The sequence below is a fragment of the Lagopus muta genome, chromosome 24, assembly GCF_023343835.1.
Source record: "Lagopus muta isolate bLagMut1 chromosome 24, bLagMut1 primary, whole genome shotgun sequence".
Classification (NCBI taxonomy): Eukaryota; Metazoa; Chordata; class Aves; order Galliformes; family Phasianidae; genus Lagopus; species Lagopus muta.
The window spans coordinates 2,281,747-2,305,698 of NC_064456.1; the positions used below are offsets into that span (position 1 = coordinate 2,281,747).

Here is a 23,952-nt window from a genome sequence, read left to right on the forward strand (position 1 = left end):
TGTGCAGGGCATCGCACAGCTCTGCTGTCTGACCCCCTCCCCATAGGAAAGCCTTTTCCTTACTTCTTCCTGACCCCCCCCCCCCCCCATGCACAGCTCGGTTCTGTTCCCCTGCGTTCTGCCATCAGTTCCCAGGAGCACAAACCCACACCTCCTTCCTTCCTTCCTCCCTCCATCCCCCCAAAGCCGAACACAGAGCATCACTGCTGCAAAACAGGAGCAGCTTTGAGCCACACATGGAGACCGATGAAAGAACAGCACCGAAGTCCACACAAATAAATGTCATCTTTATTTAACGAAATATAATTTATCAGCAGTTGACATCCGTCAATCCAGTTACAGTAACTATAAATAATTAAGACAGTCCTTTTGTTGTTTTTCCTTTAATAAAAAGAAGTAAACGGGTGTTTCTCATTTGCAGTCAGCTGTAGGTTGGGCCATGCAACCGAGTGCAAGTGGTGGGAAAAGCTTTTGGCTGTGAATGTGCTGAAATGCTAAATAAGATTCTGCACCACTCCATTCACCCCGCAGCACCTCTGCGCCCATGGGAGACCACAAGCACAGCTCTGGCACCACTTCTTTCCTGGGGAACCAAAAGCTGATATCACAGCACGGAGCAGCGATGGCACGGCCACACACAGACGTGTGTTAGCAGAAGGAAAGCTCACATCCAGCCCTCGGCATCAGGCATGGATAGGAGGTGACAGCAGAGGATGCTGTAGGAGTCCCCAGGCTCAGACTGCTGGCTTTGGGCTGTGAGTTTGGTTGGTTTGTTTTGGTTTTCCTTTGGGTGTTTTTGAATAGAGCTGCGGCTGAATCAGACCTGCGAGCAGCCAGAGTCACTGCAGGGAACAGGAGGAGGGTCAGAGCTACTGCAGCTAAGGACAGCACAGAGATGGGGAGGGGGAAGGCGAGCTTCACATCAGCAAGGTAAGGAAGGGAGCACTGCCTGTTTGTGCAAGAAACACTAAGGACAACCTAAGGGAGGAACTGAAGCCAATCCAGACAAAACAAGAAACGCAGCAGCCTGTAGGCAACCCCAAATCCTGCAGCTCTCCAGTGATGCTCTGGATCTGCAGGCAAACAGGCCAGGCAGCAGCACAGCTCTGTGAGAGCTCAGGTGTTATTTCAGAGCCAGGGCACCATGCTGGGCACTGAGGGCGTCTCCCTGTGCTTTGGGCACTGCGGCACCAAAACTGGGTGCCATAGGATGCTATGATCCCCATCCCTACCAACATTAGAAGCTCTCTCCCATGCACACGTGCATTCAGTTTACATCTGAGCCTGTTTAACAGTGCTGTCTGCTTGAGTGCATCACTTAAACTCGATGCAGCTGAGTGAAGCTTCCAAGTCAATAAGACCTGCTTAAATAAACTGTGCTCAGCTCACTGAATCAATTTCCAAATGGGAAAAGTACAAAGTGCTGAGTGCTGACAGCACTCTGGAAGATGATTTACAAACGCCTCAGTCACACAGCCAGAACTGCATGCTGCAGACTGCATGAGAATCCTCCCAGCCTGCAAAGGCAGAGGAAAGGAAAGCTTCCTGGCCACCTCCCAGCTGGGCAGCACAAAAAGCAGGAGGGAAATAAGGCTCACAGTTGCTCAGGCTCTGCTGGGCTGTCACCAACCCCAGGCTCCACGTGCAGCTCAAGGCAAGCAGGGCGCTCTGCTGAGAGCCACACAGCGCTGCACCAACGATGCACAGCTGCACAACTCAGGCTGTGCTGCTGACCTGTTTTCCTGCTTTCTCCTACGCATACAGGGAAAGCCAACGGCTGAACACAGATGGCATCTTCTAAGAGACAGCAGTAGCATAAGGCTCCCGAGTTTGAAATGCTTCAGGCTCAGCAAAAGAAGGTACTGAGCAGCTCCTGCCCAGCTGCAGCAGGCCCAGCAGCAGCACACACACAGCAGCTAAAAGCAAGCCTAAATGCACAAAACTGGATCATCTGCGGACCAGAGAGCTGCATGCTTTGGGTGCGAGGCACAGGGGAGGGATTTGGGGAGAAAACATGAGGAAGAAAGGTCACAGGACAGAAAATGGGAGATCCCCGTGTCCTCACCCACAAGGCTGCACTTTGCTAGAAGTTGCCCTCTCAGCAACACACATCTGAACCTTATCTTCAGTATTTAAAACGCTTATGAAGCGAACAAAGCAGCCCTTCACCTCCAGTGGCTGGGACAGGCGGGCCTCCTGTGTGCTCCATCAACTGATGGGCAGCTCCCCTGGAACACTGGTCAGACAACTGCTAGGAAATTGCACTTGGTGATTGTCTCATTACACTTTCGCGTCCTTCTTAAAACTAGATTTATTTTTCTGTACAAACTTGGCTTGAAATATAAACCACATAAAATTCCCATTGAAAATAATGAGAATCTTGTATCAAAGATGAAGTCTCGTGAGAGACAGGGTTGGGGGGGGGGGGAAGGAGGAGAGCAAGGGTGGAAGAAAAACAACCATGACAAAAATGAATGGAGGAGAACTGAGAGGAGGGGAGGAGCAGCAGGGAGAGCTAATCCCCCACATCAGAATCCCGGTCACCAATAAGCCAGAGGACATGAAAGCTGAGAGCAAGGAGCCCCGTTCCGATCAGGTCACCCAGCGCTGTCAAGTAGGGGATGGAGAAGTTGTCAGGATCGAGGTCCCTGCCCCACATCCAGTGCACCATCCAGTCAGCAATGTAGAGCAGAATGAGAACCTGGGAGGGAGGCAGAAAAGAGCCACGTCAGCCCCAACCTCTGCAACCCCCGTCCTCATGGAGCAGCACTGCAGCCCCTCACCCCTCCTTCCCTTCGTGTGCCCCCGTCACGTTGAAGCATAAAGGCTCAGTGCACTGATACCCAAACACCAGCAACTCTACATTTTGCATCTCCACCTTCAGATCTAACCAGAACAAGCTCAGAGTAACACACGCAGAGCTCCAAAAGAGAGGACTGGGAAGCACACAGGACTCTTAGCAACATCTGGATCCCAGGGATAAAGAGCAGCTTCCCAGCAGCTGAAGCTACCAGGGTGCGACATTCTCCCCACCTCCTTCACATCAGTGATTAAAGACAGCACAAATCCACACTGGATCCTCTGAAGCCTCAGGTATGGGACAAGGTCTGGAAGAGGCTGCATACCTCTGACCACCACCTCTGGTTGCTCAGGGCTGGGAAGGCCTCAGCACCACAGAACCACACAGCCCAGTGCCTCCAGCCTGCATGCTGCTCATGTTGGGGCTTCACAGAGCAGCTGTGAGCAGCAGCCCCCTCCTCATGCCCAGGCACCCAGCAGGAGCTCATAACTTAAATTTAGCCTCTCGGATGACAGCTCCCTGCCCTCATCTCTGATGGAAGCTCCGACTCATTTTCTCAAGCCAGCTTCAGTTGTTGATTTTAGGGGACACCAAAACCAAGGGGCGAACAGAGGGAGCTTGGCCAGGCTTTGTACAAAACTCCCCAAGCAGAGCAGCTCTCCCCTCCCTGCTATACAGACAACTGCTCGTGCAAACAGCTGCTGCATTTCTGCAGCAGGAGCAGCTGGGTCTGTGCACATCCCTCACACCAACCGCTGCCTGTGGGCTCACAGAGCTGCTGTGAGAGGAACAGGAGTGCCAGGCCCCTTCCCCATGTGGGCAGGAAGAGCCACGAGCACGGGGGTCCTGCAAACTGCACAGCCTGCTTTCTTTTCAGATGACTAAAGAATAGATTAACACAGAAGAAGGAAACAGCAGAGACCTCTTGGGGGTTGCATACATCCCTCAGCAATGCATCTACAACAGCTGGCAGAGCAGCTCCCTGCTGCAGGTGACACAGCAGTGCTCCTTACTGCAGCCTGAGCAGTTGCAGCCCCCTGGAGGGGCTTCAGCTCACCTGGAGAAGTGCAGCTGTCATGTAGAAAACAATGAAAATAGGGGTGAGTGTAGTGTGTCCACCTTGCATGGAGCTGATGGTGTAAAGGAAAACCAGGTGTCCAGGCACGACCAGAAGGAAGAGCACACGGGCAGAGCGGGAATTCACATCTGTTGGGAAACAAAACTGGAGTTCAGGCTTCAGTGGGATGGGAACACAGCAGCTCTGCAGCCCACCTACAGCTGGGGCTAAGCAGAAGCAGACACCAGAGCACTGGACTCTCATCTCTGCAGTCCAGTTTTAGGCTGGAAAACAGCACCCTGATGCTGACTTAAATGTCAGGATGAACAAAGACTCCAACAAACTTGGTAGGAGAGCTCAACTCTGCCCCCAGAGCAAAAGCTGTTCTCAAAGCCCAGCTGCCAAAAGGACTCGTCCCACCTCTGACAGCATTAAGTTCCAAGCTGCCAGGAGTCCACCATCAAGACTGAATTTCCTTGGAGCTCTGCTGGCACCTTGTCTGGAGATCAGTTTTCTGACAGGTGATCATCGCACTGGAGACCTCTGCCCCTTTCTGCTTCCAAACCCTGCAGATTACAGCTGGTACACACGAACAGAGCACCTCAGATCTCCCTTTCCAGGTGGCAGCCTCTCTATCAGAAGGCCAGAACCCAGGCTATGGAGTGTCAAACCTCCCCCAGACAGTTTGGAGCATAACCACCTCTCCCCACACTACCCAGGAATGCAGGTTTGGCCGCTCTCTGCTCCACAACTGCTACAAATAGCAGGGCTAAGAAGCATCTGCAAGCTAGTTTTCTGTAACAGTGGCTCTGCAGGCCCAGCAGACCTGTAACACTCAAGCAGCCCTCAAGGCAGGTTTAGGTATCCTGAACAGCTGGAAAAGATTCACTGGGTGTAGGAGTACCAGCATTACACAGGCAGGGCATGAGACTTTGGCAACGTGTGTTCCTAATCCAGCAGGGATACGGCCTCTTGCATTGCAGCTTTGCTAAAGGTCCACCCGTCTCTAGAGGGCAGGGCAGGCCAGAAGAGCAGACAGCCACGAGCTGACAGCTGCCTCTGAGCCTCAGCCACCATTTCCTGTGACAGCACTGCAGTGACGGCCGCAGCCAAGCTCAGCCAGCCATTTGCAGCAACTGCTGCTGGCAGAACTCAACACATCTCAAGCCACAACTCGAGTACCTGAGCTGAAGAAAGTGCTGCAAGGGCTGGGGCATCTGCGAGGGGCTGCTTCAGGGCTCTCTCCAGGCATCCCACTCATGTGCAGGTAAGTGGAGATGCGACTCGCCTGCACTGCCACCAGGTTGCCACCCACACCTGCAGGTAAGGAGAACAAAATAAGGCAACATTTCAATCCCATCTGAAAGCCATTTTCAGCAGCCAGCACAACCAGGTGCTGGGACAGTGCATGACAGTCTATTCCTGACACAAACATACAATTCTATCATGGCAGCTTTGATTGAAAGGAATATATGAAACAAACATGACGAGTTGGTCACCAAAACAGACACGGGAAGCTTAAAGCTGCTGCTTTTTGCATGAAGCACAATGAAACTCTGGAACTCACCAACCCAAAGATGCGCTGCTGCAGAATTAATTTATTGCAAGGCTAAGAACTAGTGCACAACAGAGTTCCCTTGGTTCATTAGGCAGAAAGGAGGTCAAAGCTTCGTTCCAGAACAAACTAAGTTTCCTGACTCAAGTTGCAAACCCAAATCTTTATGTTATTGAGTGCTGCAGGGCTTGTATCTTGGATCAGGTGTCTTCCACCAGCCAGAAGTGGAAAACAAACACAGCTCTTGTTGTGGCTCAGACTTGGAAAGCTTCTCTCAGGCAACAGCCTCCCCTAGACCTGTTACCCTCTGCTGAAGGAGAAGCCACGCTGCTGTAAAGGCTGGGTCTAACCTCATCTCACTGGTGATCTAGCAGAATTAGCCTCCTTAATCTGCCTGCACTGAGGCAGAGGCCAATTTCAGCGTCTGCCAAGAACCATCAGAGCTGCAATATCAGCATGGAAAGGAGCTTACCATTAATAACTGGTGTGAAGACAGCCATCCCAGCAAAGTTTGGATCTGAGACTGTTCTGTCCAGAATTAAACCCCCAACACTGCAGAGGGAAGAACAAAGAGGTCAGTGCTGAAGGCTCATCAGGCAGCACACAAAGCACTGCAGGTCCCCTCTGCTGCAGTGTGTGCACTGGGTGATGCATCCACCCACTGACCTGTGCAACCTCCCCAGGTGTAGGTGCGTGGTTTAAGGCCTTGATATTTGGTAATAAAGGAAAGTTTCAGCACAGTCTTTATCCCCCAGCATACAGCTTACTGCAACACAGTAATCAACAGCAACCCTGCCCTTCAGAGGGCAAAGAAGGCTCCTGTGAGGACTGCTGGTCAGGATTTGCAGCCGTGCCAGCTGTGCAGCACTCAGCACAATGCTGAGGCCTTGGATTCCAGCAGTCAGGTGCTCAATATCCCTGGGCCTCAATCCCAATGGAAAACACAACCTGACCTCTGCTTCCTGGCAGAGGCCACTGTGAAAGGAGAAGTTTGGTTCTCCATCTTCTTTTGGAATCTGTCACGAATGGGTTGGAAGGGCTGGGGGAAAAAAGGGGTGTTTTCTGTTTGTGTTTCAGGGAGCAGAACTCTTGCACACCTTCCTACCTGCTAATTGCCATTGCAATGATGACTGGCTCCCAGCCAGAGTACAGCACCTCCCGAGTCGCTGCATTCTTCTTGGCAATGATGATCCAGATGGGCAGCAGAGCTATGAAGAAGGCACACACCAAAGGATTCACGTATGCTTTGCTCTCTGAGGGGGAAATAAGCAAAGGCAACAGATCAAGGACACATCCTCAGCAGTGAGCACATACTTCAGCTGAGCTCATCAGCCCTGCCAGCAGAGAGCTGCCATCCCCACAGTCAGAACCATACAAACAAGAGCCAGCTTTTCCTCCTCATGCACCTGCTGAGTGCATCTTCAGTTTCCCAACTGCTCCTTCCTACTCCCCAGTCCTGGGTGAGACCTCCCAGCAATGCTTCACCTTTGACTGAATCTGGCTGAGTCACATCCTCTGCAACCCAGCCACCAGAGAAGGAGAATGGAGGAGAGGGAGGAGGAAATGTACAGCACACAGCTGTAGCTCTGCACTGAGGAGCCCCCAGCTGGTGCTGACAGCACACAAGATTAAAACCAAAGCTGCCTTCCCCCACTGTTTTAGCCCTACCAAGCTCCTGGCACTCAGAAGCCCCAGAAGGATTAAGGATAAAGGACAGGGTGAAACTCAAGGGAGACATTGCAGCAGAGGCAAGGACAAGGGAGAGACAAAAGCCTTTTGTTGCTCCTCACCCAGCTCTTTGTACAAGCCCCAGCTGATTCCTGAAAGCAGAGCCAGGGTGATGAGATCCCCCAGGCTGGCAGCAATCGGTGTGGCCACGTTATCAGGATTGATTCCCATCTTCCTGGATCCAATGATGACTCCAATCATGATCATGCCTACAGCAAAAAAAGAGGAAGAAAATAGGATGAAGGCAAGGAGAGCCCAGCATGTTAGCAAGAGGTGCATGGAGAACGTACATGATGCATCTCCTACCCAGAACAAGGGAAGCAATGAAAGCAGTAGCCACGCTGCTGGCACAGAGCAGGACAGCGTGGTCAAGGCTGAAGTGCCCATCTGGAATCCATCCAAATATCACTGCTGCAATCGAGGCCAGGAAGCCAACCACGGTAGCCTGAACCTGAAAAGAAAAGCAAAATAATCATCAAGAAGACTGAGGCAAAATGGTACTGGGGTAAAATATTTCATTTACTTGGGTTAGCATTCAGCAAGGAAACACCAAGTTCAACCTTCAGGGCAAAGTGACCAAGGGATAATAAGGTGCCATTTGTCCCCTGCCAGACGTGCAATACTGAATACCCAAGTCAATACCCAAGAAAAGACATTTAAGCCTTCTGACACCTCTTCAAGCTGGATTTCAACAGCTACCAACTTCCCATGTTTTCTTCCTCATTTTCTTACCTGTATCAGAGCCATGTTCCCTGTTATCATCTTCCAGAGCTCTTTGGGTGTATCCATTTGGCCAATATTAGCCTGCAAGAAGACATCATGGCATCATCAGACCATTAAAAGACGGATGGCATTTCACACTTGCTAACAGTCAGATTCCTGCCTTCCAGCCACGCAGGTTTGTGCCAGGAGCAGGAGAGAATAATGACTGCAAATCCTCACCTCTCATAGCAGAGCAATTTAGCAGCAAAGGCACGTGTGTCCATGTGCACACAGATGCACAGCCAGGGTACATCTCTGTAGTGACAGCCAAGTTTGGGGCACACAGTTCTGTATACAGAGGCTACAAAGCCCAAGCAACAACCTGTAGCTCTTCCAACAGTTAACCTGGCTTTGTAGCCCAGCACACCAAAGCTGTTCCCAGTTTCAGCTTTGACACCTCTCTCCATCAACAGGAACGGGCTGACACACCCCTATGCAGCAAGAGCAGAGCGCTACAGAAGGAATTTTGGAGGCAGCATAAGGCAGAACCAACAGCAATAGAAATTCTGATGAGAATCCTGCCAAAGCAACAAGATACACTTTGCCCTCACGCAGAGCCACGCGCTGCTGCTTGAATTTACTTCAGTGGTGATGAAGCCAAGCCTGGCCCAGGCCCAGTCGGGTCACACTACCCCTCGATTTGGCCAGCCAGGAAGGAAGCAGGGGTTGCACAGATCCCAGGTCAGCTGAGTGCCCCCAGCTCTGACACGGGACAAGGCCAGAGCAGCACCACGTGGGCACAAGGAGCTGGCAGCAAGAACCGCTGGTGGGGATAAAAGTTGAGTAAACAAGGCTAATGCCACGTGGAGACCTAGTGAGAAGCAGGAAGCAGCCATGGCACACGGGTCAGCTGGCATCACTACGGGAGATGCTAATCAGAATAACCAGAAGGAAAGCTGCTTTAATTTCTTGGCATACAAGCCAAACAAAACCCCTGCAGGTCGCAGCTTACACAGGAGTTCTGCTCTCCCCAGCACCTTCTGGTCCTCACAGTAAGTTGGAAAGGACAGGCAGAGAGATTGCACCTGCATACAGCCTTGTAGTATTCAAAGCTGATGAACATGAGGGAGAAACAAGTTTGTCACTATGAAATCACAAGGGAGAGGCTCAAGAAACGTGAAGTAGTTGCACGATGGAGTCACTGGCTGAAAGTGTCAGACTCGTGACAAACAATAGAGCAGTGATTCCTGCCCCTCAGGTTTCTTTCCTGGTCTACACAAAGGAAGAAATCTATGATCAGCCAACCCTCCTTACTGCATACACACTGCAGAGAGCTGCCAGGCCACGTCCACCATCACTCAGATATGCCCATCTCCAGGGTGAATTCTTCTGCTTGGTTCAGGTGAAGGGAAGAAAGACTGGGGAAGAACAAAACCCTGACCATCAAGCTGCACTGAGCACATCCAGCACAGGAATCTGAGCTCCATACGAAGCCTGACCTTAACATTCCTGCCACATGGCAATTAGGTTGGGATTAACATAACCTAGCTGTAGTCACTGGCAACAGGATTTTAATCCTTTAACTTAATGGGAGAGTTTTGCTTCTTAATTGCGAAAGGAGCTTCTGAGGTGACTTAATGCAGCACTAATTAGAAACCCACAATCTCAGAAATCCTTCCAAGTCTGCTTTCCTGCGGAGCGAGCAAGAGAACTGCATGGTGAAGCACTGCCCAGAGGAGAGCCCACTCCCCATGGGAAAAAAGGGAACACTAAAGAGGCTGTCAAAGCCCATCATGCATCAATACGAGGGAGTGGTGTGCAAGGCTGGGAGATTCACACAGGAGCAGCACAGCCTTCATGGGAGGAAGGAAAGCAGGGGAAAAAGGCAGGACAGGCGTGTGAACTGGAGGGATGCTCTCTGTGCCAGTTTCCTGGTGACTCTGCTGCAGCCACCAGAGCAGATGGGAGAAAGTTCTGCATTCCTGTGACTTCCCAGGCTGCCAGGACAGCCTCATTTCCCCACCAAGCTGCTCTGGGCCAACCCCATCAGGGATGGGGATGGAGAAAACCAAGGCTGCAGAAAAACTTTGCTATCTATCTTGGTCCTAGCAGAGCTAAGCGCTCACCCTGATCAGTCCAGGCTTAAAGTGTGCTCTGAAAGCTGGCCAAGCCAAGGCCAAGAGGGAAAATGGCCTGTGTTCGGGTCAGTGAGGATTCTGACATGATCTGAACAATAGGGAATGAATAAAACAAAGGGATTTGTTTCTGAGAATGAAGGAGCAAACAAAGCTCAGCCGGCCACAAGCTGCAGCGCTCAGCCTGACCCTGGGAGTGCAGGAGCACAGCAGCTTTGTTCTCTCCAGCAGCACCTGGAGGGAGGAGATCAGCACCAAGAGAAGCTGTTTCCAGGTGGAGGTGGTTCCCAGCAGAGCTGGGGCCAAGCCAAGGGCAAGTGAAGCCCACGTGCCTCTGGTTCAGTGAGTTAGAAGGCACTGAGGAGCAAAGAGTCTCAGCATGGATCTCCCCACTGCTTAAGATGGAAGAAAGAGAAGCCAGAGCAGCAAATACACCGAGCTCTTCTATGCTTCTCTATGCTTTCTCCTGCAGCAACCAGAAAGAGAGCACGATAAGCAGCAGTGCCATGCTTGCTGCTGCCACCCAGACAGACAATTCTTCATCTGCAGTGCCAAGGCTGAGCTCAGGCTCTGGCTGCAAGGGCTCTCTTCCAGCACTACCCAGCACAGAAACAGTAGAGGTAAACACAGCAGGTAGCTAACACCCTGCAGATGTAAGGTTCAAAGCTACACGCTCACCATGGGACCCACAGAAACACCAGGCTGTCACTTGCTGTCACATCCAAGTAGATGCTTTGCAGATGGAGTATTACTGTCCCCGTTAAAAGAAGATGCCTCTCTCCAGTTCTGCTCAGCTACAGAGAGACTGCTGTGTTACAGAAACGTTTAAACACAAAGCAATTCATTTACAGCTGGACTAAGACACTATTCTGAGGAGCCAACAGAGCCTGTCTCCACTTCTCATAGGGAGCTCACTGTTATGTGAGAATCAGACTGAATTCTAGCAAGAGAAACGCCCTGCCATTCCTCTCCATCATTTTGAAGAGGCTGTCAATCCACCTGACAGCTCTCTCTGCAAGCTCTCCTCCATCTCAGCCTTTTCTGTACAACTCTCTGCAGGCTCTCACCTCCCAGCCCTGCTGAACCTGGCTTGTTTTGGCCTGCTCCATGTGCTCTGGTTGCATGCCTGCACCCAGCTTCCTTGCAAATGAAACCAGATCCAAACACTCCAGGTATTAAACTGCCAAAGCCTTTTTGTGCACCATACCTCCAGGCTCACGAGCAGTCCTGACAAGGAAGTGAACTGTCAGCAAAGCTTAAGGACTTCTGAGCCTTGAAATCTGATCAGTCAAACGGGATGGAAACACCTGGCTAGACAGTTCAGCTCCAACCTCTGCTTAGGGTGGTCACTGCATTCACATGCACGTGCAAATCCCTTCCTGCCTCCCCAAAAACAGCCATCCTGCTCCTCAGCACCCCCTGGATACTCACAGCTGTTGACAGGCGAGATGCCAGCGTCATCTCCAGGTTCCCCTTCAGACCCAGCAGTGCTGGCACCAAGATGAAAACCTCGGTCACGTATTTGAAGACATCCCAGTGCTGCAAGATCAAAACAAGAAAAGACCAAATAAGAATAATAATAATAAATCACAGCTGTTAGAAACCTTGGCTTTGGATTGAGAACCTCCTCCACTGCCTTTGCACTCTGGCACTGCCTGCGTGCAGCCCTGAGTAATGACTCAGTTTCACTTCCAGTCCTGGTGCCACGCTCTCCAGCAGTGTTACTGCTCTGACATTTACACAGCAGTGACCGCACGGTTCCTGCCGAGCTCACAAACAGCATCTCAGCCTGCAACTTTCAGTTCAAAATCCCCCAAAGCTCAACTGCTGACAAAACACTTACGCACGTAGAGGCCAAGAACAGGGAGAGAGGAAGAAGCTCTGCCCAACACACGCCGGTTTTGGCAGAACCCAGCACTGAAGTTTGCCCACAGGCATTCCCCACACAGCTTCTTCCAAACACCTCGCAGAGCTGCAGCTCCTGGTGCTGCCAGCCCCAAGCAGTGGCTCACTGCTGTCTCTGCTCCCATTTCCACTGCAGAGGGGTTGGAAACACATGGTTATTAAGATCCCTTCCAACCTAAGGTGCTGTATGACCCTAAGATGCTCGCCCAGAGGTGTGTGCCCTCGCTCTACCTGGCACATACAGCACACCTGCAGGTATTTGCCACCCTCACTGGCTCTAAAGCAGAGCCAGTTTCTCTGGACAAGAGACAGAACAGGCAAAAAAAAGAGTAACTGTTGGGTAATGCAATCTCATAGGAGAGCAGCTGGCTTCCCAGAAAACATGAAACCATCCCCAAAAACACACAACTACGTTAAAAAAAATATTAATGCAGGCTGTGCAAACCTCTCTGCCTGATTCCCTGTTCTCATGAGCGTTTTGAAGGATGACTGTGTCCAAAATAACCCCTGCTTCCCACACTGCTTAACTGGCATCCTCCTCAGAGGAAGCTGCTGGAATGGTGCGTTCAGAAGCTGCCTCCTGTGCTGAGCACGTTGGCAGCTGCAGTTTCCTTCCTGCTGTTACCTGCACTGGGCCCTGTGTCCTCAGCTCCCCCCTTGGCAGTGCTGCTCAGGCTGAGCACCCAGAAGGATGTGGAATTCCTTCTAGGACAAGGAACACTACAGCCAACACCTTACAGCGAATGAAGCTCACTACCTGCACGATCAACACCTTCCTGTTGGGAAAGACTTCAGTTATTTTTGTTTATTTTTCCATCCTTTGTGATGCTTGCCTCCGGCTCTGGGACACTAAAAGCCAACGAGCTCCAGCTTCCTGCCAGGCCTTTTCCAGTACCCTGCTCAAACTGCAAGCACTGGAAGCACAGTCTGAGAGAGAAGTGTGATCACAGGAGGCTGCTGAGCACTTGAGAAGGATGAACTGGGACCATTTCTCAGCCACTCAAAAAGCACTCCCCTTTTTAGCACATCTGACAGTGCTGTGAGAACAGCCAATAACGTTCCCACCCCTGGGTGCAGGGATGGAAGCTGCTCTGCTGTTCCAGGCACTCCTCAGAGCCCCCCACTGCCCGAGGACAGCAGGTTCCACACACTCACCTCCTCCTGAAGCAAATTCTCTCCCAGCTGCTGCCATGGGCAGTGCCCAAGGAAACCCTGCAGCCTCTGAACTGCTTGCACACAGTGAGCCTGAGCCCCGGAGACTTCCTGCCCACAGCCAGAAGTGCCTTAAAAGCTACATCTCTGCACAGCCATCCCAGCCAGCAGTGCAGAGGGATGCTTCCTTGCAGCACCCACCACCGAGCAGACAGAGGAGGGAGAATCAGTCTGAAAGATTTCCTTTGGCACAGCAGCACACCAGGCTGTGCTTCCTTTAAGGTCACACCTAGGAACAGCGAACCCTGCTCTCCTCAGCCTATTTTTAGGCAGGCATGGCAGTCATTACAATGATTTTGCTGCTTGCTGTAACTGGCAAATCCTTTACTACGACTTCCCTGTGCAGTACCTGGAATTCAATCAGTGTGCTGCACACTCCCACTCTGCAGCAGGACGAGCTGGGTGTCAGAATCACTTCATGAAAGGAACGCCATCGTTGGTCTGACCACAGGCTGGAAGTGCTGTGCAACACCTGCCTGGCTCCTCCTTCCTCCAGGCAGACCACAGGGGCACGAAAGGGTCAGGCAATAGCCAGCATAGGGCTGCAGCCCTCTGCACCTCATCCCAGTGCCAGCCGTGCAGGTTAACCTTTACTGGAGGCTGTGCTGCAAACCAGTGCCAGGAGCTGCTGTAACTGAGTAAGACAGAGGTGTTGCTGGGGAAAGGAAAAAAAGCCATCTTTGGGGACAGAAAACAAGATTTCTGCAGACATCAGCAGCTCGTTTTACTGCAAAGAGCAGGACCTGTGGGCTCCTGCCAACGTGCTTAATATAAGATGTTACACAACACTGGTCTACGGGCACTTTGTACGACTCCAAGGCCTCCTGGCTCCTGCAGAGCACAGCCTTACAGGAGAGCCTCTTCACTCGCCCCATAAGGGAGCAGACAGCACAGCTCACACAGGCTGCCTTACTTCACCCACATCTGCCCAGCAGAGGCACTGGGTTCCAGCATCAAGCCCAGGTGGTGTTTTGCTGTTCTTCCAGGCTTGCTGCGTTTCAGAGGCTTTGCACCTGCAGGCATCAGATACTTCCAGGACAACAGCTGCTTTTTTGGCCTCTGCTGCGTTCAGTTGCTGTGTGTGGGGTTAAGGCATGCAGCAGCATCTTGGGTCAGAGCAGGATGGTGACTCAGGACAGCTCAGAGGGAAGGAAGTGCTGTGAAGCAGCAGGTCAGAGCAATCGCTGCCTCTCCCAATGCCCCAAAGAGACAAGCAGCCTTGCCAGGAGAGCTGCAGCCCCGAGGAGGAAAGCACCAGGCACAGCAGATGTGTGAGGAGTCATGTAAGATTCTTCCAGGATCACCCCCACAGCCACAGCACTCAGTGGGGTGAGTCTGAAATTCGGGACAACAGCACAGCAATGAGAAGTGGGTCAGAGCTGGATGAAGAAGCAAGGCTCAGCATTCCCCACTGCTCCCGACGGGGATGCTAACACCAGAGGTGGCCAAATGGGGAATGAGCAGATGCCCTCCTCCATATTCAACCCCATCTAAAGCCTCTCCAGGGAGCAGGCAAGTCTGGAAAACAACAATCAAAGCTCTGCAGGGAGAGGGGACAGTGCCAACAGTGCCCTGCTGTATACAGAGAAGCAGGTGGCACACGTGTAGGTCTCCAAATCCAAAGGGAGCAGAAACAAATTAATAGGGACACATTAATGGGACAACGTGGCCAGAGGCCAGGGCTGCTTGTTTTCACACTGGGGAGACCAATTACAGCTGGTTGATTATTCTATTTGTCTCAAGTGGAGCAAATTGAGTGCATGGAGCCTTCTATCCATCACAAACCACGGCGACATCCAAAGCAATGGGACTCCTGCCTGCCCCCAGCAGCTCGCTGCCTCCTTCCCCAAGGCTCTGAGCCTCTGGGAAGCCAGTTCTTAAGATCAGCTCCTCAGACTCCACAGGCAGACAAGCTGAGACCACACGTTTCCCTCCCACATTTCCACCCTATGGCATTTAGATGCCTCATTTAATCCCAAGGCTAAAGGGAGTTAAAGGAGTTGGCAGAACACGCTGCGTAGCTCCACGCTGAGCTGCTGTGGAACAGAGGAATTATGAAGCTTTACTTCTAATGGCCATAAATAAAAGGCAGGAGGGCACAGCAGCGTGCCACAGTATCCCATCCAGACCCTCCCCTCCCCAGGCAGGAGGGCTGTTCCTCCTCCAGGAAGGACCTGGGGCTGTGTTCAAAGCCCTGGTCCAGGAAATTGCCAGAAGAGCCAAACATGAGCTTACAAGGATTTTGCAAACGACAACATGCTTGAAATTTCTCTCTTCTCAAGGAATCTATTCTAGTAAATCTCTTCTGGCTTAATTTAGCACAGCCAGCCCTTCCTGTTCCGAGGCACAACTCATGCTTCACAACTCTCCCAGCAGGTTGCATCAGGAGAAGCTGTAAAGATGACCAGTGTGCTAAGGCATGCAGGAAGCAGCCAGTGGGGCAAAACAGCAAAAGAAGTGCCTGCCTGCCAACCTGCACACATGGGAAAGAGCCGGCCTCACACAGGACTGCTGGCATGCAGCTCAGGTGCAGAATCACTGCCATCAATACACACACAAGTGGCTGACATAAGTCTCTTTATGTCAGCATCACAAGGGCTTGTTTACACTATTTGAGTCAATGAGAGAGCATCAAAGAGAAATTTCGGTTGACTGCAGTTCCAACGTGGCACCACCTGCCTGCTGCTGCTGATCAAACCTTGTGCCTCACTCACTGCTCTGTGCTGGGCATCAGGACCAGGAACTCTGCACAGGAGGAGGGGGTGAGCAGCTGATCAGCTGCCAGAGGCACCTGCTTGGATTTCCATGCTTGAAAGGCACGGCCTGGTAAGTCAGCACATTGCCCACGTAAAGCTGAAGTGAGCTGTGTGCTTCCCACAGTGCCACCCACCTCGAAACACCTAAGGAGACGTCTGGTAACGCAGCAGTTTGCAGCTGGAGGTATCAGCCAGCTCTCTGGCTGGTCTTTCCTAAGAATCAGCTCCACACAGCTCTTGGAAGGAATCCTGTTAGCCCAATTGCTCTCAGGTTGCTTTGAGCACATGAGAAGCCAGAGCAGGGCCACTCAGCCTGAGCAACACACCAGCAAGTGTCCTGCACTCACTGCAGCACGGGGATCATTAACCCAGCTGGCACCAGCCCAGCGTGCTGAAACAGTACAGCAAACACCACAGGCACTAACAGGAAACGGGACCCAGGGAACTGTGGAGCAGGGCTGGGATGATGGTCATCATCAGGGGATGATTACCACATTATTCCCAGCAGGAACGTGCATCAGTTCCCAGATAGGTCCTTTGGCTGCACGTTTGATAGCCATGACCTTGTCCTAAGAGCTGGAGCAGGGCTGCAGTGTGTAAGGGTGACCAAAGGGCTCCTTCCCTTGCTCCAGGCACCACTGAGGTCTGCCTCAATCCCAACTGCCATTCAAGGGAACACAAGTCTTCCCTTTGTATTTGCTATTTGCCAACTAGTCTTGCAATTCAAATACCCCCTAGCTTAGGATCAAGCCTACAAAGATGGGGTTCAGAGCCCAGCACCACACCTGAGAGATTAGTCTTACCTGCACAATGTCCAGCACCATTCCAGCAGCAACTGTCCCAAAGCCTGCCAGGAGGAAGGGGAAGAGTACTTGCAGCCCGATGGAAAAGGAGGTCTCCTTGAGTGGAGAGGCTGGCTCAGGGCCTCTGTCTGTGCTGGTGTCATCACTTTCGTTGCTCTGGCTGCCATTTTCCAGCAGGGCATCCTCTTCTCGCACACCTTTAGCGTTGGCACGGGACTCCAGCACCACCACTTCCACCCCGACACCATCAGGTCCCAGGAAATTGGAGGGCTCCACCAGCTGCCCCCGGTCCGGACTGACAAGGCAGTCCATGGGCACAGCAGGCAGCACGGCCCCATTGGCCTGGTGGGTCTCCTTCTGCTCTGGCTTGGAAGACATGCTGCACAGAGGCTATCCTGAACCTCAGCTCGGTGGGCCTACAGCCAGCAGCTGTTCCAGAAGAGACCTTCTGCCAGGAGCTTACACAAATGGCCTTTCCAGCATCTAGAGGCCACCTCTCCTACCCCTGCTCTCCTGCCTTTGAGTGCAGAGACTGCTCCCGCAGCAGAGATCCCCATCAAGCAAAGTCCAGGAATGGGGGACACCAACAGCTGAGCCAGCAGAGAACACAGCGGGACCTGGGAGCTACAGCAAGTTCTTCCTTGTCCTCCTTTCTTCCAGCACTGGGAGCTACACAGCCACCAAGGCAGGATCCAAGCTTCTCCTCTTTGACGTGTGAGGCTTTAGCACATCTTTCTCCAGGTTTTCTTCCAGCAGCACAGCTGTTGTGATGGAACACGTGAGGCAGAGAGAAAAACAGATGCAGTAAAGATCACTGAATAAAACAGAAGCTTAAAGGAAGCAGAGGAGAGCTGTAAGACGGGTTGGCTTTCAGGGTGATACAATCCAGCTCTTCTTACTCTCAGGGCTTTGTTACTTTCTCCAGTGGCACTTTTCCTCTGCAGAACTCGAGCCTGACAGCTCCTGCAGGCGTTTGCTTCGATCCAGCCTGCTTTCTGCTCTCTGCCAAGCTGCCAGCACCACCAGCGAGTTCCAAGTGTCACCGCCGTCCTCTTCCAAAAGAAATTTCTCACCTTACAGCACGAGGCACGGAGAGTTCTTATTTAAAGTAACAGCAGCTCCCAGTTAAGGTTACTTACTGAGGCGAGCAGGCTGCAGGGAAGGAGCTGGCATTTAGACTCTCCTTTCCGAAAACCCGGCTTTCACCTGAAACACACCGAAGGGAAAAAAACAAAACAAAAGGGGATTCTTTGGCTCTCGCAGCACAACGCCTCATTCATCCCGCAGCATCCTCCTTCGCAGCTCGACACGTCGACAGCCGCCGCGCCGCTCCGGTCGCTCCTCCCAGCCGCGGTGCGGTGCCGGATGGCCGCGGACGCTCACGCGGAGCCCCCAGCCGGGATGCCGCAATCCCGCAGCGCTCGCAGCCGTTTTTCCCCCACGCCGCGGGAAGCACGCGGCTCCCACCACCCGCAGCGACCTCGGCCGACCCCCCGCCCTCCAGCACGGGATCCCCGCGGGGCCGAGCGGCTCTCGCCCCTCCGCCCGCCGTCTCGCCTCACCGCTCCGCTCCGCCGTCCGTAGCCGTGCCCATGCGCGGCGGGGAGGGGCGCGCTGCCCACGCACCGAGCAGAAGCCCCGCCCCCCACCCGGAAAAGGGGGCGTGGCCTAGGTCACGTGACGCCGAGCCCACCTGGAGCCCGCCGCGCTGCCGAGCGCGAGCCAAAAGGAGCTTGGTAATTAGAGCTCACGTCAATTAAGCGAGGCACCGCGATTAGAGAGCTCGTTTGGGACGCAGGCCCAAAAGCACCGACGCGGCCCGAACGCCCCTTTGCTTCTCAGAGCTCTGCCAGCCCGAAGGCTTCAGCACAGACAGCCTGCAACATCACCGCGTGCACCAAACCCACCGTAAAAACCTCCAGCTGCTCCTCCCCGCTCAGAGCACAACTCTGCCTTCCTGACCGAACCGAGCTCTGATTCCTGTTTCCCTTTTATTTCCTTTTTTTTTTTTCCCCCTCCCCTTGCACAAATGAAACTTGTGACCAGCGGCTGTTTTTCCTTCCTGCCTTCCCTTCCCTTTCCTTTCCTCCCAGGAAGCAGCCAACCACGAGTTGCTGCCCGGAGGTGACGCCATGCCCAACTCCGTGCCCTGGGGATGCTCAGGAGCACCACCGGCATTGAGACGTGCATGGGAGAGGAAGCACAGCTCAGACCTGTGCCCTGCGGCTGCGGTGACTTCATTCCTTACAGCAAGGAGGCAGCTCCTTGAAGGCAGGAGGACACACATCGAGGCTGACGACTCTAAAGATGCTTGCTGTGCTGCTTAACTCCTTTCTGCTCACATCAATGGTTGAGTATTGGGAGTTTGCTGAAACGTTTTGTACTTTGGAAGCAAAGGCGCAGCAGAATGCATCCAGCTATACATACAGAATATGTCTATGATCCATCTATCAAGCAGTATGAAGATAGCTCAAATAAAACTACCGTGGTTTTCCAACTCCCCCTGGCACCAAAACCCTTTGCAGATGTCTAAGAAAGCTGAACTGCTGCAGCAGATCATCAGCACGCTGCTTTCAGTGCCTTAACAGCACCCAAGTGCACTCCATTTTGTTCCTATCTGCTGCTGCTCTGTCTACTTGAACCCACTGTTCCAAAGGCTAACGAGCATTAGTGATATATTTGTGCTAATTTAATTCTCACAACCTGTGATGTGATGCTGGCAAAGAAACATAGAAAATCTGAGGCATACAAAGTGATATCTAAACTGAAGCACTGGTCTAGCATTAAATGTGGAGGTTGGTGGCCCTACCTGTGGCAGGTGGGTTGGAGATTCATAATCCTTGAAGCTCCTTCCAACCCGGGCCATTCTGTATTTATGTGAATCAGCAGCAGTTCCACAGTGCAGCTGGGATGGCAGCCTCAAATCCTGCCCCCAGCCTTCATCTTCCTTTGTCCAAACAAACCTGGTCTGCAAGGCTGTGCCTTCATCTTTCCTTCCTGACCTGGAAAATTCATCTCTCCCCCAGAATAACCACTCTTCCCCCACCCCCATAAAGACAACGTGCACCAAAATGTGACCTTGTTGATCAGCAGCCCGGCCAGCTGCACGCTCAGGAAGTGGAAGCATGAAGACAAAAAGCTACATGAGACAAGGGAACAGAAATAGATGAAATCCTCAGCAGCTACGCTGACGCGCAGAGATCAGAAAGGCAGAGGATGAAAGGGCAGGAAATGGCTTTCCAATTACAGGGGAGCAGGTACCAAAGGCAACAAACGTTTGGAAAGGAAAGGATTTACCACTGAGCTACACTGGATCATGGAACTTGGTGGCCATGTGTTTCACAGCACTCACGTGAGTTCAGTACTGCCACGCTAACACAGCACTGTCCTGCTCTGGACGTGAACAAGAAGATCCAGCAAAAGAAAGTAATTTGGTCAAAGCTGGTCAAAACTAAAAGCTGTCATATCATGTGAGAGTGTTCTGGGAGGTCTGGACCCTTTGCTCCCTGTTCTAGCTTTGCTGCAGTCCGTCCCAGATCCAAACTCAGACTAATGAGGATATGGGTAATGACTTATTTACCCCTGCAGACGTCAGTCCTGAGCACACAGTTCACCATAGCAGGCAACACTGGAAGCTGACCCCAATCTGGCCCTGATCTGGAAGAAGAAACGCAGCTCATGGAATTTTGTTTTCTAGCCTGGAAACAAACAAAACCAGCACCATCCTTTTTCTCAAGGATTAAACCATGTCTCTCAACTGCACTCAGGTGTCACCCACGTGCTGTGTCTGCTGCAACAAACACAGGCTGCCCTCAGCCAGGAACATCCTGAGGGCTTTCAGCCATGGGAGAGCACCTGGCACAGGGGAGCTGGAAGGTTTTGGCTTCCCATGCTCCAGGGCAAAGATTCCTGTGTCACAGCTGCTGATCCAGTGACAGCACAGACATCTGCCACGTGGGGACTGGGGACATGCCTCTCATTGCTGCTCTGCTCCGGATATAAGCTGCAAATTCATTTATATGCTGAAATTAAGGCGAAAAAAGGACTAACAGCACAAGGCTGCTGGGATGGAGAAGTGAGAATCACCTCAACTCTCCACTATCCCCCACTCCATAATGGTCCCTTCACTTCCCAACAGCCCAAAGGGGACACTGGATTAATTCTGGTGTCTAAGTAAAACTACACAGCACTGCAGTAACAAGATTTAAGTATCCAAGTGGACTTGGAAGGATAAAAGCACTGCAGGGCACATTACTCTTCTTAAGTACTTACACAGCTTGCCAGGTAGGCTGAAATCAGCCCTGTACCAAAGTTAGAGCACGGTCAGTAGGGAAGCTACAAAGTTTAAATGTGGTTTGGATACGTACATAACAGATGTAGTGGCTGTAGTACAGCCAGAAAAAGAAAAACAACCAACCTTTCAGGTTTCCTCTTGTAAGCTTTCTGGAGGAGCTCAACTCCCTTGCTGCGGCTTTGGATCAGTCTGTGACAGTAACCTGCTGCTGCCTCTCTCTAATCACCTTTATCAAACAGAAAACACAAAAATCAGCTGGCAGAGCTGTGCTAGCCAGACAGAAAGCATGCAGAGAACCTCAGCATTGCCACGCAGTGAGCACAGCCCTGAGCAGAGGATTATTGCCACGAGCTAGAAGGAGCTTTCTGATTACTTAGAGAAGTAACTGAAGCGCAGCCAGGCTCCTCCATGTGGCTGTCCCAGAAGTGCACTATTGGGCACAGTGCTCAACGATCCAAGTGCTCACAGGGCTACAGTAAACCACATAATGATGCTGGATTAAAGTTATAAAACAAAAGATACGCCAAAAAGCTTGCTGGGATATGCTTTGTGACTTTGCACATTGCCCCTCACACCCCACTGCCCAGGCACAGGCCGACACAGAAGTGCATTCACTCTTTGTCTCCCACCCGTTGCACTAACCACCCTTCCATGCAGTCATTTTCCTTCCTGCTGAGAACTGAGTGCAGCTTCCTTTGGGGCCCCCCATCCCAGCTCTGAAATCAGTCAGCAAGATCTCTGCAGTGCAGGGCAGTGCAGGGCAGGGCAGGGCACTCCCTTCCCCCCCATGCTGAGCTCTTGATCACAGCCTCCCTGGCAGCTGTGGAAGTGGAGCTGAGCCCCCTGCACGGCAGTGCTGACCACACGCTGCCTGCCTCGTCTGTGTTGTTTGGTTAAAGCCAATAAATCCCAGGGCAGCACTGCTGAACACCTCTAGGCTTTGCTGTGAGCACTGGGAGATGGTGGCACGCGACTGGTAGGGCTGTAAAAGAGACCTCAGAGGTGAAGGCAGTGTCATTGCTTTAAGAGCTGGATCTAGGGACTAAAATGACAACCCATGGCTGTAAGTGTTTCTGAGTGCCAGCAAGCAACTCTGCCACTGCTGAGGACTGCATGCAGTGCAAAGGCCAATGCTGGATTGGCCAATTCCCCACCGTGGGCTGGCTGCCACCACAGCTCAGGCTGCCCAGGGCTCATCCAGGCAGCACCTCCAGGGATGGGGCACCAACATTTCTCCATGGCCTCACTGCCCTCTGAGTGAAGAATCTGCCCCTCACATCTACCTTAAATGCCTTGCTCTGTGGCACTGACAAGAGCAGGGCTCAGTGATGGACACAGCCTGCACTGTGTTCTCATAGCACTTGCTTGAGCAAATAGATTCACCACTGAAACAGCAATCAAAATGGCAAAGAGGAGCCAAGAGCATGGACCAAATGTAAGGCTGGAGGGAAACAACTCTGTAAACACCTTGTTCCTGCATTCTTCTTCAGCCCTGTGCCTGAACTCTGCGTGGTCACTCAGGTCTCAAAATAAACCACGTTGTTTTAAATAGATGCTAGCAACAGAGTTTGCTTTACACAGTGCAGGTGTGGAGTATGACCTTCTCACCATCCTACTGCAGGCACATACGGCCCTCCATCAGCTGGGGTGCCAGCAAGCAGGCTGCTACTTCTGAACAACAGACCTGCTGCTCTGAGAAACCACTGTCAGAAGAATGGCAGCTTTGTAAACTTGCCTATAAAGAAGGAAGTTACCATGGCTTTAACACAGGAACCTGTTAATGTACTGGAATCTGACTAATGCAAACAGCATTCACAACCCTGGTAGATACAACGCCAAGTTACGTGTCTTCAGAATAGAAAATCAGGCTTTTAATTCTCTGATGAATCAGAGGTAATTGGCCTGAATGACCACAGCACTGTGACTCATGACAAAAAAAAAGAGCCAGAGCTATCAATCTGTATTTGTGACGGTGTACTTGATATCCCCAAGCAATTCCTTATGCTGCACAAAGTATGGGATCTCAGCAGAAAAGGCTGCAGCATCATCCTTACGTTTTTATTTACATGGTGACACTAAGATTTCAAACACCACACAGGATGAGAGACGTTTCTGGAGAGCACATCATATGAACAGAAAGAGGAGCAGGGAAGAAGAACTGCTCTGTAAGAGGTGTGCAGATACCAAACGCTGAGCAACCCTTCAGAATTGGGCCAGATGAGGTGGCACGGCTGCTCATCAGCTGGGAATACGAAAGCAAAGCTGCTGCATAGAAAAAAAACAAAGCAGAAATGAACTGGAAAGAAATGGGGAAAGGTGGAAAACGTGCTTTCCACCACTGCGTCCTGATGGATGAGGCCTTCAGTTGAGTGCCTTCAGGTTGCATGAAAGCTCTGCTGAATATCTGCACGTTGCAGAGGCACCGCATGATGAGCAGTAATTAATGAGGTTCTGCAATGAAATGCAATAGCAAAACCTCATGGCACACATTTGCACGTTACCTGCCAAAAACAACCATGCCTTCCCAGAACTGCTTTGCTCTTCACTTTTCCTTCAGCAGCAAAATGAATCTTCAAATGAATTGCTTTTAAAGAAACAGCCCTCACCAAAGCACAGCTGATGAGCGATTGTTGTTTGGGGACAGGAAATCACAGAAGAATGAAGGATGCTTTATGTCTTTAGGGCTCATTTGCTATTAGAACAGGCAACAAATCCCTCCTAAACACCACAACAGCATCTCCACTGCACAACAGTGTGGCCTAAGACAGGATTTTTGCAACATGATCCCTACAACAGAATCAGAACAGTTAAGACTGGAAGGGACCACGAGACACCATCCAAGCCTTCACTTTACTACCCAGTAACACATCAACAGAGTTAGCTAATTTTTGCATCAAAAGAACACCAAGGAGGGTACAAAGACTACAGCAGGCTGGAAAATATGTGGACTTGTTTTGATGGAAACTTTGTGACTCGCTCTGCTGTAGAATCAGGTGTGGAAATGA

The 23,952-nt window shown here is 51.7% G+C and overlaps 1 protein-coding gene across 3 annotated transcripts; it reads right to left on the reverse strand.

The window, feature by feature from the left end:
- Positions 1–266: 266 nt before the first annotated feature.
- Positions 267–23,894, reverse strand: SLC41A1 (solute carrier family 41 member 1). Of its 3 annotated transcripts, XM_048926121.1 has the most exons (12): positions 18,216–18,323; positions 17,793–17,859; positions 16,654–17,705; positions 11,409–11,516; positions 7,873–7,944; positions 7,447–7,591; positions 7,203–7,349; positions 6,518–6,665; positions 5,885–5,964; positions 5,040–5,174; positions 3,858–4,006; positions 267–2,701 (listed from the first exon to the last, which is right to left on the reverse strand). In XM_048926121.1, exons 3-12 carry the CDS (start codon positions 17,029–17,031, stop codon positions 2,516–2,518), a joined length of 1,548 nt encoding a protein of 515 aa, XP_048782078.1. In that variant the 5' UTR covers positions 17,032–17,705; positions 17,793–17,859; positions 18,216–18,323; the 3' UTR covers positions 267–2,515. The 3 variants fall into 3 exon arrangements, with proteins under 3 accessions (XP_048782078.1, XP_048782076.1, XP_048782077.1); XM_048926119.1 differs by lacking the exon at positions 18,216–18,323 and adding an exon at positions 21,071–23,894 and having other exon boundaries at positions 16,654–17,859; XM_048926120.1 differs by lacking the exon at positions 18,216–18,323 and adding an exon at positions 18,561–18,883 and having other exon boundaries at positions 16,654–17,859.
- Positions 23,895–23,952: the final 58 nt, after the last annotated feature.